Below are 16,637 nucleotides of genomic sequence, written 5' to 3' on the forward strand. Positions count from 1 at the left end.
GTACTTGCCTGCTCTGCAGATCAAAATATCTGATTGTACGAATGTTAGGCGAAGCAAGTGGATGGATCAATATCTGAGAGAATTAATAATCCAGAATGAGCAACTCTTATTCCAAGAAGATCATATGCGTCGCCAGAACTAGATACCCCCACCGCAAAACGCCAGTTCTAATAATAGATGCGTCGTATGCAGCAAAATTTACATTATTGCCAAAAATCCAATCCAGCTGCTAAAGATAAAGCGTTGCTGAAACGATGCAAGACAGTATATAAGTGCAAATAATGTAATGAGTACCTATGTATAGGTAACGAAACCAACAACCATTGGTATAACTGGCACAACAAATTGCAATATTGGATTTAGAAGGTGTCTTTTATCTGCATAATATTTTCATGTTCTTCATTGTTCCGGGCACAAAAAAGTACAATATTCAATTTAAAAATTTTAGCAAGCAGTCTTTTATGTACATACATTCTTCATAATCTTTATTGTTCCGTTATTTGCTAATAAAATCACAATCTTGTTCCTATTGCGTATACGTAACCACAACTTAATGGGGCTTGAGCGGGCAGTCAAAGTCAAAGCGTAGTGCGAATTTTGAATGCGTAACATTGGGTTAATTAATTACTTCCTGCGGACATTTAAATAATAACATCTCGACGTAACGTTATTGCGGATATCGTCACGTTTTGTTGCATTTGCGTAATATACGTAAAGTTGTGCGTGACGAGACGTTGCCTCTCTTCAATGAGAACATCATTTTGACGCAGCGTCGCTGTTAACCCTTTGTTATTGGTCGCAGTCATTGTTGTTGGGGTTTGAAAATCTATTTAAACACCAATTTAGCGCAAAGTCAGATGGCAGTATGTCGATCATAATATCGAAAAATGGCTGTGGATCTGACTTGCGTTTTTCCCATCTTTGGCACATATTGGTGGTGGTCCAGAGCCATTCAGTTGGATGAACTCTTGTAAACTGAGCATAATGAATTGGACATAGAGTTCTTCATGTCATTAGGTTCCTGTGATGGTTTGACCATTTTGACGATGTTTTGCGTCTACAAACTGATTCAAAATGGAGTAGTTTCAAGCAGTGGTCGCAAGTCTGCTTGAAGGCAGGACAGGAACGTTATTTGATTTTCAGTGGAGAACTTCTGCCGTGTCCTGTTTCTCCGCAGTAAGTACATGTGGCTTGCATCTTATCGGATGTGGGCTTGACTTGAATGCGCCCCTTCCTTGACTTTCGATATGAGCTGATGGCGTCTGTGGACTGGGAATCGAACAGTCTGAAGGCAAATCTTTTGCCCGATTCTTTGGCTTCGACGAATTTGAAGACTTCTTCTCGGGTCATGTTTTGGATCGGATGCCCAAGAAGATCTAGTTGAATGTCGGAGTCACTTATTTCTCTAGACTCTAGAGAGGACGTCGCGCAGAATTTCTTCTGTGTAGTCCACATCTTGACTGCATGAGGGACTGCATTACAGACTGTCGCTTGGCCACGAATACGGGCGCCAAAGTTTCTTACAGGTTCGTCTCTGTCTTGTTTCATGTTGGCGAGCTTGACTCTGGCGATCATGGTATTTTCCTCACGTACAGCCAGTGTTTTGATAGCGTTCAGAATGTCTTGTTCTGATTTTCCTGTAAGATTAGGTGAGGTGCAATAGATCTTTGCCCAGTGGATCGTCACAGCATAGTTGGGAAATTATGTCTTGGCCAGATATTTTTGTGGCAGCTTTGTAGTCTGTCCATCTTGATTCAAAATATGTCCATTCTTCAGTTGAGCCAGCAGATGTGATGGTTGGACGTTTTACTTTCTCAACTTGGGTTGTGGGTTGTTGAGTTTTTTGTGCGCTGTGTGTGGTAGCGTGTAAATTCAGCAATGCAGCAACAATAGAGGCCTCAACATCCTCTGTTTCAAATTCACATTCGTTGAATGGGCATCTGATCTTTGGCATCTTGATGTCACAAGGTATCCCACATAAGATAAATCATAAGTATAAATCACTATTTGTTTATTAGGCTATCAGAAAATAATGATTTACCCACTATATGAAAATAAAATATAAGGTGAATAACGAATACCAATAAATATATATACATAAAGAAAAGCACAATGCTACCAACGACTAACATACCGCGATGCTACTGATAATCTACTAATAACTTTGTCTTTTTTTAGCTATGATTAAGTAAAAATAGGTTGGCTCTGGTTTAACTTGCGAAATTCTGTTGACAAGCTGGTATATATATGATGGATCATGGCTAAGGCGAATTGCTAAATTCGTTTTCGATTGATATTCATGCTAAAATTTATCACAAAATGATATTTTGTAATGTGCACCACGATGGCGCACAACCTGAACTATCCCTGGTACACATACTATGTTCTGGATGTGCGCTATCTTGGTGCATATACTTCTGGAGCTCTCAAAAAAGAAACGGAGGTTGGCAACAGCAAGCAGATGTACTTGATGAATAAGTTGAAGTGTCAAGTTGCAAATAATACGACAAATTGACATGTAAAAATAGGAATGATTTAAAACAGAGGAATATAACTCGGAAGCATGAAAATGTTTTGTGAAAGCGTACGTATATGCATAAGCTGCCGGGAGACCATTATGAACGTAGAGGATAAGAGCATGTATGGGCTGGAATGAATTTTCTCGAATTATTGACTATACTCTATTGACCGTAATGAAGATTTCGAATTTTTGAAATTATTAGTATGTTTTGCAATAGAAAAGTGAGTAAAAAGAAAAGTGATAATCTGTGAATGTCTTGTGTGTAAATCTTGCCAATCTTTCTGACCATTACTTTTTACCGACGGCGTCTATATTGAGAAAAGGTATAGCAGTCACATCGCATGAACTAAACTGACAGCACAATCTTGTCCCAAACCAAGCTAATTCGTGGCGAGTTCGCTCTACGTAAAATCAATACTTTTCGAAATTCTCAAAATAACCAAATCAAAACTTAATTAACAATAAATTTGGTTATAGTAGTTATATTTAACGTATATCTTAGCATTTTTTTTATCAATGGCTAAATTGTCAAATAGTGATATTATCTTACAAGTTACGAGTTAGTCATTATTTTCATTCATATACTGGTGTGATAAAGTATATTTAGATAATTACAAAACAACGTAATCAGCGTTATTTTTTAAAATACAATTTTCTGAATAATAGCAAACATCTAGAACTGTTGATAAATTTAGTATATATATAGATATATGAATAACACTGATAAATAATAGTTGGTTAGCTCAAATTATGACTTCAGTCAGTTTCTGAACATGTTGAAGGAGAAAATTTTGCAGATATTCCGACATCACGCAGGACGTTAATGAAGGCTGCAACCTGTGACAAAGTTGGATTTTGACTTGGAAAAAATTCACGAATCACCTGATGATCTGAACAAAGTAAAGCACACAAGTTTTTTCGATAAAATTCTGATATCACCAGACCTTGCATTTATACATACCTAAGGCAAAACGAGACTGCTGTTCACGTCCACAATGGGTAGAGAACAAACGTTTGAACTCAATGGAAGAAGTATTTATATTCCGGTATTTGTACTAGTTCATGATGCAACAACAAATACTTCGACTTGGTAATTTAATTTACAATATCTTCCAGTACTTAAAAAGTTTGATATAAGTTTTCATACCTTTGTCGAGTGGACATAACAAAGCCGAAAAATAATTTTCGTAGTCAGAAGGAAAAACTATAGCTGCATTGTCTAAAAGGTTGTCTGATAAAAACAAATAGAATTAAATGAGTTTAACTGCAGACCAACACAAGAATAATAATTTATCATTATATCGAATATTATATTAGATATGTACATGTAGTAGTAATTTTACCCATATTTGACACCGCTTCATTCTCAAGTCCGTTCATTTCCTCTCCGTGCTCATGGTGAATAAATTCTGCAAACGTTGAATTTGTGTTAAAAAATTAACAAATGTCCTAAATTAGAAGGAAAATAATAAAAGAGTTTACTAGTACTTTTTATTGTTATGCTAATCAAAAATTTTCCACGACGTTTTGAAAGCATTCAATTGGGATAAATTTTGTGTACACAACATACATACCATCGTCTGATTTCCTAATATGATAAGTTCCATCTCCTTCATAGTCAACATGAAATTCAAATTCAACATATCTGTCAAAGTCTGTGTTACAAAAATTGTTCTTCTATGCAACCTGTTATCTAATTTTATAATTGTGTTTTCGAGAATTTATTGGAAAGCATTATTAATTAGTATGCTACCAGATCCGAGGCAATAAACTCGTAACTCTTGGACGAGTTCTCAGGTAGGTTTGGTAATTTAAACAGCATATGAAAATGTATAAGAATCACTATAGGTAAATAATTTATTTTTAATTTTAGCTGTTTTCAACAATATTTTAACACATTTATACTCTGTAGATTTTGCTTTTTGTGTTCATGTATTTACCTGGACCCATGTTCCTTTGAAACAGCTTGGAATCCAGTTTCTGTAGACGTGATATTAGTGAATCTGACACAAGAGACCTTAGACGTTATGTCATCGGTCCAGAATACCACGTAGTTTTTGATAACTATAAAATGGGAAAAACTTAAATTACGGTGTTTCCCCGAAAAAAAGTCCTATAGCCTGAAAAGAGGACCTAGCCTAAATATAAAATGATTTTAATCCAAGCCCTAATACCCTTAAAATAAGATCTAGCCGATAGCGTGAAATTTGTTTTGACCTAATCGATGGCAAGAAATCTCTCTTACACGTTTCAAATGGTTAAACTAAAACGCGTGAGAAAGGAAAAGGTTCAATGAGTGAAATCTTCAATGGAATTTATGAATCTAGTGACTGGCATGACATTCCAGAGGATGATGATATGATCAATTTTGAATAATGGCAGTTTTTTTTTAAATAAAAACGTGTTATTTTCAAGTAAATGGATATCGGGTTCATATTTTGTATATTTAAAAATCTCGTAATTTTCTACTTCGTAATTTTGTTTTTGTTAGTGACATCCTCCCATATAAGCCCTAGTGTTATTTTTCGAAAGAAAATTAAAATAAGACCCTGTCTTATATTTGAAAAACACGGTATATGTTAGCATTGGTTGATTAGAATTTAATACTAGTTACACGAAAATGGTTTTGACTAATAACGGATTGGAAGTTATTACTTGAATATTAACCTAAAGAGTCATGTTTTTCATTACAATCAGCAAAAACAAGTGGGTTCAACACTCTTCTATAATTTATTCTCAATTTGAGTTGGTATCTCCATCTCCACCGTACCTTTACAGCATCGATTTCCATGCCCTCTGAAATACAGCTTTCTTGTAACTGACTTTCATTTGTTATCAGTGCAATTGATGACAATAGTAAGAGTAATTCAACAATTGAAATCATGCTCATTATGACCGTAATCGCTTCGTGATTTTCCTAATTTACCTGTAACAAATAGGAAAACGCATTGTTCGTATATAGGTTTGCTTTTTATAAAAGTTCATCTGTATTATATGTATCAAACAAAGGTACTTTAAAACGCCTTATTTAAAACATCTCCACTATATTATTAAAAAATAGAAGTTTATTTCAATGAAACAACCAAAAATAGAATGAACTGTTGTTCACATAGCTGCAATGTAAATGCTGCTATAATCTATATTCTATTGTGCTGCTTTTATGCCTCCCAAGGCCCCTCTTTCATTTCATAGTTCGTGAATGAAATCTTACTCATTGTTTTGTTCTATCCTCCTATGTTTACTTTACGTCAAAATGAACTGTTTATAATTTGGGTGAAGATTCTCTGAGTCAGAGGACGCACAGGATACACGCAAAAAATCAATTCATGTTGTGGCGATACAAATCTGTGGCAGTTCCACATAAAATATCCTGATTCAGTAACATTTGAATGAACTTGTTTGAATGAAATATATTTTATTCGCATTGCTCAAATTTTCTGTATACATATATATAATCATGATTAATTCCATTTTTCCAGCCAATAGAAAATATTTGCATACAAAAGATAACAAGAACAAGTTAACATACAGGTTGATTGGAGGAGATACTACGGAGAACTATTGCTAAATAATTATGCAGGGACACCCGTATGTTAGTCGTTGAGGGACACCTAAGGTTTTATTATATAACGATATTAAAGAGGTCAAAAATTTTATGTTTCGATGTATGGTTCTCGAGGGGTACGTGATGTATTAATTAGGCTTGTGAAATTCCAGTAATTCTTTTAATGTGTAGTCGAAAGACTTTTCTGGCTTTTATTCTTCTTCCTAAACTTAGGTAGATATATTGAGATTCTTTTCATGTCGATTTGTCATTTTTATACACAACGCTTTTTCACGCCATTCGCTCGGAACATGGTCCCATGCAATCGGCCAATGGTAGATATCAAACCGGGATATTTTTGGTTCAGTGATTGATTGATTGGATCCAAACATCAGAAGTTAGTTGTTATTCAAAAATGTTAACTTTTTCAATATACATAGCAATGAATTTGCAGCCGACTTATGCACATACATCCAGTTTAAGTGATGTCATGTGCGTTTGCAGCAATCAACTATTTATGTACTCGTATATATATTAATCAATTCGAACGTACCACTGAATTCATATATTTATTCTATTACATACATTGTGTCTCAAAAGTAAGTACCGGTATACGCTTTTAATTTGCTTTCCAGGTACTCATCATAGAGCGTTCATTTCTTCAGAAAACATAGTATATATAAATAAGTAGTAAAATGTAGGTATTTTTGCATTTCTCATCAACCCACAGAATGACAAGGAGATCAAACCAAAGAATAAGGTGCAAAATTGCATTTGTAATAAAAAATGGTTTTATCGGGGAATACCTCAAATCTGGTGTAGTGCGTGGCTCTTTGATACAATCTAATGTCATGACGATTTCTCGCCAAAACATTACTAATTAATAATAATATATTGATCTTCTAAAACCTAATTAAATAGTCGAACCTTGGGTGCCGCTGCTAGATAACCAACTTTGGATCCCCGTGGCTTCCCCTCCCCAGTGAAATTATGTTCCTCACTTTTTCGCATATTTTTTGCATTGTATCTGTTCATTACTTTCTTGGTTGGATCAATGAGCATATATATGCTCATTGGTTGGATCAATGACTTTGTTTAATGTCATTGGTTGGATAAAATAAACTTGACTATGACTATATTTACATTAAATTACATTTTATCAGAATACAAAATTGCAATTGAAGTAACTTCATTTTACGAGCTTGGCATGCATATAATGAACACTCTAGTCTAGCCCTATAATATTTATTTCCAAGTTTAGTAATTTATACCCAGAATTAGCGCGGGGCGAGGTGCCGGATCCACTGCGGCTGTATTGGTTGCGGCGACTTAACGCTTGTCCTGTATCGATATTAGTGGTTTTACATGTCTTTAAAACTAATGTAGATGGGAATTATCTTTGACCTTTGACCTCAGTAGCAAGTGGCTCCGTATCGTCATTTCGATTCTTCGCCCGCGCCTAAATTATGCTGGTAACGCGCACTTACTACGTGTACGGAATTGGAGTTTTTGCTACAGCGAAAATTTGCCGGCATTCTTCCGCGCCACGTCAATGCCGACTTCAATCTTGCATTCGTTGATATTCAGTCTGATAAATCGGGTGGTTTTATATTTTAATTTTTACTTTTACTATTTGAACCTGTGGGGAATGTGTTTAAAATTATGAAACTGTTAAATTATAATAAATAAATAAAATTGGGGCTATTTATACTGATTCGACACTGAAATCTCTATAAGAAAATTTCGTTTGGCAAAAAAAGAATGGTCTATGCTGGTTGGTGTGGATGTTTTTTCATTTTTCTTCGACAGGAATGATAAGTCTACGTCAATTTACAATTAATCGAAATAGGCTACGTACAACAAATAATTCACAGATGTTTAGGGTACCGACACCGTTGGTGCTAGAAGAGAGCCGAAAGGTGCAAAAGTTTTTAAAAACTGAAAAAGACAAAACTTTTAAGATTTTTACTAATGGCCTAGCGTTATTTCTGCATTATTAGATTTTGAAAATGATTGCGTAGTATTCGGATTGTAAAATTTCTAAATCAAACAGCTTATAGCCTATTTCCAGAGCTAATAAACTACTGGAATATGCATTAGGCTAATTTATAATCATTGCTTCTCAAATTTCATGAATTTTTACGTGTACCGTACGTGTAATTTCGTACCTAAAGTACTTTTGGTGGGCGTAGCAAAACGATTTTTGAACATGTCAATCCTAACCCCGACCTGACTACGCCATCCAATAATTACGTCACAATCACGTCATATAGCTTGCCAAAGTATACCTGCTGACCTGCGATTGCCTGAAATGGCATCTGCACCGACGATAAAGAAGTCACTAACGGCAGCGATCTTTCTCATATTGGGATCGCTGCGACGAGGAAACGAAAGAAATAACTTGTTCAATTTCGGGTGATCATCTGCGCGTCTTTGATGACAGTTCGTATAGTTTGGAGGGCCTTATTATTGTATTACATCACTGTGACTTTGTAGTAACATAACTTTTGGATGACGTAGTCAGGTGGGGGTTAGGATTGACATATGCAAAAATTGTTATGCCACGCCGACTTGAGGTACGAAACTGCACCAGACCCAAATTTTTATCCTTTGTTTTTCCTGATTTCCCTCTTTAAGCAGAAGGTATGGTACAATTTCATGGATTATCAACCACAAAATTTGAAAATTGTATTTAATTTGGTTTACAGACTTTTGGCCCAACGGATGTTGTGCTTTACAGCCCCTTTGCGACCACATGATAGTTTGATTTTCAATCGCCTTGAGCTGTTGGTAGTTTCTTAAAAGTAGCAAATCCACATCCTGACATCAGCATGTGTATCTATTTTTGTTTGTATATTTATTATATTCAAACTCCCCAAGGCGACTGTAAAACAAAATCATAATCCAATCTATCTTGCTGTCTTGTGATCTGAAAAGTCAGTGGTGTGAGACGACTGAGGCGAAAAATCTGTATACCTGGCGTCTGGACGTAGTTAGGATTACAGGATTATAGATGACATATGCAAAAATTGTTGAGCCATGCCAACTGGAAGTACATGGGGTACTAAACCAGACCCTTTCAATGTGGGGGCTATACAGCTGTTCTTGGAATCGGATCTGTGTCATACAGTAGTGAGTAGTATAAAACTGTTTACAAGCACAGTTTGTTTATCCTCCAGTCACTGAAATTCTATCTCAATAGTAAGTGTTAATAATAGACCAATTTTTCCTGAATATTTATATACAGATATAGATTATTTTATACAGTATTCCCTTTGGATGAACAAATCTGCAGGCATGGCAAAATATTTGCTGCTTGTTAATCTGATTTTTATAATGTTGATGGACGCCAGTGAAGGGGCTTGGGTCAATTCTAAAGTTGGTCGTTCGATAGACCTTAAGACTCACATTGTGAAAATAACTACAAGCGTTACTATGCGAAATGATGGATCTTCATCTGAAAGTGAAATCGCTGTTCACGTAGAGCCAGATCTGTTCGATAAGCTTGCCTTTTTGGAAGTAAATTTGGTAGGTAATACCGTAGTTAAGAATGAAGCCAATTTTAAATACTTCTCTTCAAAGGTATTTGTAATATATGTCGTAACAACATGCATTTTTCAGTTCAGAGTCTTTAATTATTGTTATCACTGTTTTTGTATTTGTTTATTAATATTGTTATCACTGTTTGTGTATTTGTTTATTAATAAGCAAAGTGACTCTCACCCAAATTGGCTACAGGGGTGGTGACTTCTCTACGGCCCTTGGGTCGGGGCCACGGCTCATCTGATTGGGCCACATCAAGCTATGGGCCGCGGCCCCATCAGAAAAAATTTAATTAGCTTACCAAAATTTCCAATTTTTACAAAATTGTCAATATTCAAACCCAAAAAAATGCGGGATGCCACCAAATTTTTTTCTTACGATGAGCCTTTATTTAAAAATAAAGCAAAATACCAAGCTATAGAAAAGGATACTCCTGTAGTATGTGTACCAGGTTAGGGTTAGGACAAAATTTTGTTCAGATTTTTCACAATATAGTTCTATTATGAGTTCGGGGACTGTCTGTGTTAGCCAAGTGAATAGTCTCTTTACACAACTCGATGGGCCGTGGCCCCGGCACATTGGCCGTAAAGGAGTCACCACTTCCACTCCAAATTGGGCGAATCCCTATCAGCTTTATTGCAACATTCACGCACTAAAGGTTACATAGGATAGGATGGATAAGGTCCTATTCATGTCTACATAAAGCCTAATGCTATGAATGACAAAGGAAATTTCATGTCCTTGAGCGTGTTTAAATATAACTCAATCTCTTGCTAATTTCTTATTCCGATATATACCAATCTTCTATATTCCAGGTTGATGGAGAAAACAATCCACTCAGTCTCGGCAAGAAAGGAAAGGGAATATACTCAGTCACTCTACCCAAAGCCTGTGTTGCTGGAGATTCTGTCAGCCTGTCCATTGAGGAATACTTTACCCACTCTTTGAAAGCGTTTCCTGAGTAAGTTATCATATCATAAGTCCTAAAAAAGATAGCTGTACTGTCCATACAGTGGACCAGAGGTATTTATGAAAAAAAATCCTATGAAAAGGAAACTGCTTACACAATAGCATATTGTTGGGATACATCATTATGCTGTGGTTAGGATGGCTATATTGATTACCAACCATTATGCAGAGATTAGCATCTCGAGTGGTTTTCACTCCCTATCTCTCCCTCTACATACCGACATTCTTACATATAAGCAGAGTTTGAACCCTCCCCCCCCCCAAAAAAAAAATTGCCAAATTGGGGGTTCCGCTCATCTGTGCATAACTCTGATCACACTAAAATTTTTCTTTTCTCGCATAACTCTGATCGCACCAATTCTCTTCTGCAACCATTTGTTGCGTGTACGGCGTATAACAATTTGTAGGGTCGGCTTATATGCGAATTTTCATAAATTCACCATTTTATTATCGGTTTTAGGGGGTCATATTATATGCGTGAATATACAGTACCTCAATTAATAATTGCATGCACTGATAGCTCATACCAAACCAATCTAAATATAACCTTTCAAAATTCAAAATATAGCCATGCCTGCATTGCCATGTCTGAATCTATGAATATTCATAAATAGCATTTCTATCGTTATTATACTTCAGAGAAATATCTCAATCTCAGAAACAATTGGTGACATATAACGGGAATCATTTGTTTTACTCTCCATACATGACTGAGTCCCAGACTACAACGGTAGAATTGTTTTCTAATGTTGTTGAAAATCATTCCAAATTAGGAAAAACTGAGATCCAGGACAGCACAATAAAGTATGGAGGATCTGAAGAGTATGACAATGTCAAGCCTTTGTCTCAAGTAGGTTATGTTTACCAAAACATAAAGGACTTGTCTGATTTTCTTGCTGGAAACCAGACATATAGGGTGCCCATAAAGTCCTAAAATATTTTTGAGGGATTGCGAAGGAATTTATATACCATATATTGTTTTGGCCCTCACAGATGTAATAAATGAAGTAAAAATGCTTGAACACTTACTGATTGTAAAAAAATAAATGGTTAAAATATATTGAGATCTGACAATATTGAAATTGTAATGGGACTTCATGGACACCCTGTTTATCTAATATTTTATGCTCCATCCTCAAACAAAAATTAGGCCGATGTAATAACCTAAATGATTAATTAAAATAGCGACAAATATTATTCAATTATGGATCTGTGGCGAACGCACATTATCTCTTATTCAACTTCCATTGAATATATAATATGAAAAGCGAGAAAATAAAATTTCCTGATGTTATTTATTTTCAGAGTTCAATGACATTGCATTTTGAGAACAACAGCCCCTTTCTCGTTGTTACCAAAATGACCAGAGTTATTGAACTATCACATTGGGGTGTTATATCTGTGGAAGAAACCTTGGATATTCGACATACTGGTGCCAAGTTCAAGGGCTCATTCAGTCGATATGATTATCAAAGATTGCCAAATAGTGGAATATCTGCAGTCAAGTCATTCAAAACAATCTTACCAGCATCATCGTCAGATGTGTATTACAGGTATGTTGGAGGCAGCGCAATTATTATCGCAGGCCTCATGCATGAGAATTTATCCTAATTAAATAATACAAATCAATACTGGTAACATTTTGCGTCGTTTGTTTGAACAAATACTTGAATTCGCATGTCATTGCTTAAGAAAGATTTGCGTAAGGGTTTTCGAAGTGATTATAAAATATTAGCGATATTAAGAACTGTTCCATTTGCGTTTGAAAACTGGATGCAAATTTTGATATACCATGGCAGGTGGAAATGGGAGAGAATTGTTGAAATAGGAATTTGCAATTCTGTGTGCGCCTTCAAAAACGCACAGTTTTTTCCGGTTTAACATTTTCAAAATTAAGCACATACATATATGTGCACATGTCCACAGTGGAGGTTTGATGTAATTCACTTTGGGGTTATTTTTTTCCAATAGTTTGAAAATGAATTCCAAAACTCAAAATTTAATAAAAACTGCTATCTATCATCTTGTCACCTCAAGATTCTAGCATTTTAAAGAGAATTGTATTTAAAATCTTACTTTTAACTTCTGTATTCTGAGGAAATGAATACTGTGAATTAAAAAGCACTAATTCTGAGCTACATTTCAGAGATGAGATAGGAAACATATCAACATCCAACCTTATAACTAATGATGATTCTGTTGAAGTGGAAATCAGACCTCGTTTCCCACTTTTTGGTGGATGGAAGACTCATTATTACATCGGATATAATCTCCCAAGTTATACTTATCTTTACAAAACAGGTATTGTTTTAAATAGTTAAAGCGACTGGAAAATTTTGGTGTTTAATGCAGATGTCCATATTAGAATAGTTTGTATTATTTAATTTTAATCATCATTTTTAAAATTCTATTAGCATACTAAGTAATTTTGCTAATAACTGGATAAATTTATATCTACCCATTAGAATCAGTGTTCAGTTTAGTCTCGGACTGCTCAATAGGGCAGAAATTAGTTTTCGCCCTTCATTGAGCTTAAATGATTAGGAGGCAGTATACAAATATCTTATCTCGGTTGAGTAATTGTTTCTCACTTTTAAGTCTTGTTTTTGTTTTGCAGGTGACCTACTAGCCCTAAGAATGAGATTTGTTGACCATGTTTATGATGATATGGTGATTGATGACTTGACTGTTAAATTAATTCTTCCGGAAAGTTCAAAGTTAGTATTTTTTGCTTCGAGTATTTCTGTGTTTGTAAGCGTTTCATACAATGTGCAAGTCAAAAAGGAACAATATTTGATGGGGTGTATATATTTATTATAGGCAGATAAGTGTATCGCTACCCTATGAAGCGGAGCGTTTGGAAGACACTTTGCATTACACTTATTTGGATACTGTTGGAAGGCCAGTGATCACTTTCAAAAAGAAAAATGTACTGGAACAACATATTCAGGACTTTACTGTGAGTTATTTATGTGTATATACTAAATCGAATGTTGAATTTTAGAAAATAAATGAATGCCTAGTTTGCTATTGCTTTCGTTATTTTATGTTAGACAAGTTTCTTTGCTATGATTTCAACGCTCATTGCTGAGGTTTTCAATTTAAATAATGAAATTTTTCAGCTGTCCTACAATTTCAATCCTATGATGTTGATTCAAGAACCTCTATTGATTGTCAGTGCATTTTTCATTCTGTTCTTCACTGTAATCATCATTGTAAGACTTGATTTTTCCATCACACATGACAGTGTATCAGAAGCAAAAATGAGAGTGCAGGGTGTTATTGAACAGGTAATGTGTTTTTCATATTCAATACTCATTAGCTGTAACGTTGGGTAAAATGAGCAACTTGGTATTTTTGTTTTATTCCAGACTCCAGTAAATAGTCTGTATTTTTATGTATTGAAATTTCAGGTCCAGGCACAACACTCCAAAAGGATAATCTGTTACAACTCCTATGAAACTGCCATCAAAGATTTCAAGGTAAATTTGTAATTTAAGTCATTCAATAAAATTGGGCCTAAACTGTTTAAGGGTTATTGTCAAGGCAAGCTGGGTGGGAAATTGGGATTCGCAAGCTATCACATGACTCATTTGCTGACAATGAGGAACTCAGCAACCCTACTGCATAAAGCCAACTGTTGCATATTTCAGACCTTTGACTTCAACCAGTGAAATCAGTATTAAGTATACCCAGAATGCTATCACGATATGCAGGCGAAAGTGCATTTGCTGATTTTCAATGAGCTAGTTATACACAATGATATATGTGTGCAGGTGCTATTTTCCATTGCGCAAGAGAAGCGATAACTGATAATTGGTTATAACTGATTATTCGGTATACTGATGTGTGCTTTGTGGCAGTTTGAGTGGTATCAATCAAGATTTTGAATTTTTCTGCGAATGTAAAATGAAATTACTCCCACCCCTGAGTCCTGTCTAAATGGTATGTCACATAGTACCCAATTTCTAAAATAAGTACATTATAATATAAAAAATTGTAATAGTGCATTGAATAACTTTGTTAATGTCCAATACCAACTGTTTATTATCCAAATGTAGGCCAACAAAGATTCGTCTGCATTTGCCAACTCCCGTAAGTCGATTGATAAATCTCACAAAGAAACAACAACTACAATTAATGGACTGATGTCTAAACTTCGAGAAGATGGACCTGATGTGCACGAGAAGGTTTGTCTATTGCTTAGTATTCATTATTTTGAGAGATGATTGAAAATACTGACCTTTTTTGCAATGTACTGCAATGAATCTAATCAATGCATGTGTTTAGGAAAACTATACAAACAGAATAAATAATTGAGTTAGGATTGTGGCTAAATCTATAGGTCAATGATGCATTTGAAAGAATTGATGGACTTTTATGTTCGCACACCTTCTGTATATTGTAACCTTTATTTACAGCTACATTATTTAAATTGGGAACTCAGGTTATTAGTTGAAACCATTTCTTTTGTATTGGCCAGATGAATATATCGATATCTATTTATAATCGACATAGATGCCAAAATTAGTTAATGAATATTGCTACATGAAAGTTAAATCGTTTTGATGTATCAATTTACAGTACAGATTCAAGTTATTTAGGATAAAAAATCCCCTTCCAATTTGCAATTGTCAATCTCCATAGAGAGTTGTAAAATGTAAGGGGTTGCCTTGCAGTACAGTAAATAGGAGGTTGCATTAAAACTTACTTCCAAATGCATAAATAAACTACATTCTCTGTGATCGATGACTTTTTAAATGAAATTTTTCGGCAGGAAGTTTTAGACAGAAAGAAGGTTGGAAGAAGGAGAGATGGCAAAGATCGTCATATATTTCCCAGTCCAGGATTGAGACAGTTAGATGTGAAATATGCAAAAAGAGATGCAGTGGTTAGTCATTCAGATTAGCTATGTCACATTTTACCTAGCAGATAACAAGAACAATGTTCAGTTACTGCCAGTGCCAGTCAATGTTTAGTCAAAATTATTTCACTATCTATGGTATGTTCAAAAGATTGTTAACTCTTGACATGTGCTATTCGGACTGTTTTCGTGTTGATATTCATCAATTCTGCACTCCGAAAGTAATGACGTTAGACTAGGGGTGGGCAAGGTTTTTGGACTAAGGGCTGAAAATTTTGACAACCTGGACAGGCGAGCCATGTAAGTGTAACGTAAGGTTACAATTTATGAACAATATTTACAGTGTTAGAAAAGCAAAAGTGGAAAACAATAAACCTGGTGCCAAAACTAAATTTAATCGCAATCTCACCAAATTCCTTGAGCTAATTTTTAGTTGAAACGTCAAAATTTGGTTTTAGTGGTAACATCAGGCGGGCCAAATTGAATTGCTCAACAGGCCAAATTTGACCCGCAGGCCGCAGTTTGCCCATGTCAGCGTTAGACTGTAGTGGTTTGTTTGTAGAAGCTGATAACTGGAGATGCATTAAAAAACCTTGTTATTCTGTTTCTCAGGTTTCTGACGTGATGAGGATGGATCAGAAACTTATGGAAAAATACAACCGTAGCATCCAACTAGCTGAGCAACTTGTATCCAAACGGCTTACCAAAGAGAAGTATGTTCCGGAGGATCAGAAAAATCAGCATTCCATTGATGAAATCCGAGAAAAATTGGATTCTTTATGTGATAATCTGTAACAAAGTTGTCAGTATTTCGGTTCCTTGGAAATGAATATTTTGGCACCATTTGTATGTTTTCCTAGGTAAAAAAGTTCATCAAATAGAAAAAATTTCAGCTACGTATTCTTTGACACTTTGTTGCTTTTGGGGTATGCATGTAAGGTGCATTAGGACTGAGGCCTTGGGGCAGTGGTCGGCAATTTTTTTGTACTCGCAGGCCAAATATGCATTTCCGGTAGAGCATTTTTTATGGCAATATTTTCGTGTACGAACAAACAATCGCCATATTAAACTTCAAATTATGGCACACTTGCACTTTCTATTGCTGTGTTAAAAGCCTGCTACAATGAAACGTGCATGTTGACTTTTTTAAAAGATATCAAACGATGCATTGTTTTCGCACCTCCAGAAGTATGTGT

The 16,637-nt window shown here is 35.3% G+C and overlaps 1 protein-coding gene across 1 annotated transcript; it reads left to right on the forward strand.

The window, feature by feature from the left end:
• Nucleotides 1-9,291: 9,291 nt before the first annotated feature.
• LOC120347547 (dolichyl-diphosphooligosaccharide--protein glycosyltransferase subunit 1-like) lies at nucleotides 9,292-16,337 on the forward strand. The gene is made up of 11 exons (XM_039417579.2): nucleotides 9,292-9,593; nucleotides 10,424-10,569; nucleotides 11,217-11,427; nucleotides 11,883-12,130; nucleotides 12,724-12,878; nucleotides 13,195-13,294; nucleotides 13,398-13,536; nucleotides 13,700-13,867; nucleotides 13,991-14,059; nucleotides 14,639-14,767; nucleotides 16,054-16,337. Exons 1-11 carry the CDS (start codon nucleotides 9,345-9,347, stop codon nucleotides 16,234-16,236), a joined length of 1,797 nt encoding a protein of 598 aa, XP_039273513.2. The 5' UTR covers nucleotides 9,292-9,344; the 3' UTR covers nucleotides 16,237-16,337.
• Nucleotides 16,338-16,637: the final 300 nt, after the last annotated feature.

The sequence above is a fragment of the Styela clava genome, chromosome 1 (assembly GCF_964204865.1).
Source record: "Styela clava chromosome 1, kaStyClav1.hap1.2, whole genome shotgun sequence".
Taxonomy (NCBI): Eukaryota; Metazoa; Chordata; class Ascidiacea; order Stolidobranchia; family Styelidae; genus Styela; species Styela clava.

Coding starts and splice junctions, on each gene's coding strand:
- LOC120347547 (XM_039417579.2), top strand. CDS start 9,345: ATGAACAAATCTGCAGGCATGGCAAAATATTTGCTGCTTGTTAATCTG. Junction 12,879..13,194: donor TACTTATCTTTACAAAACAG/GTATTGTTTTAA, acceptor TTTGTTTTGCAG/GTGACCTACTAGCCCTAAGA. Junction 14,060..14,638: donor CTGCCATCAAAGATTTCAAG/GTAAATTTGTAA, acceptor ATCCAAATGTAG/GCCAACAAAGATTCGTCTGC.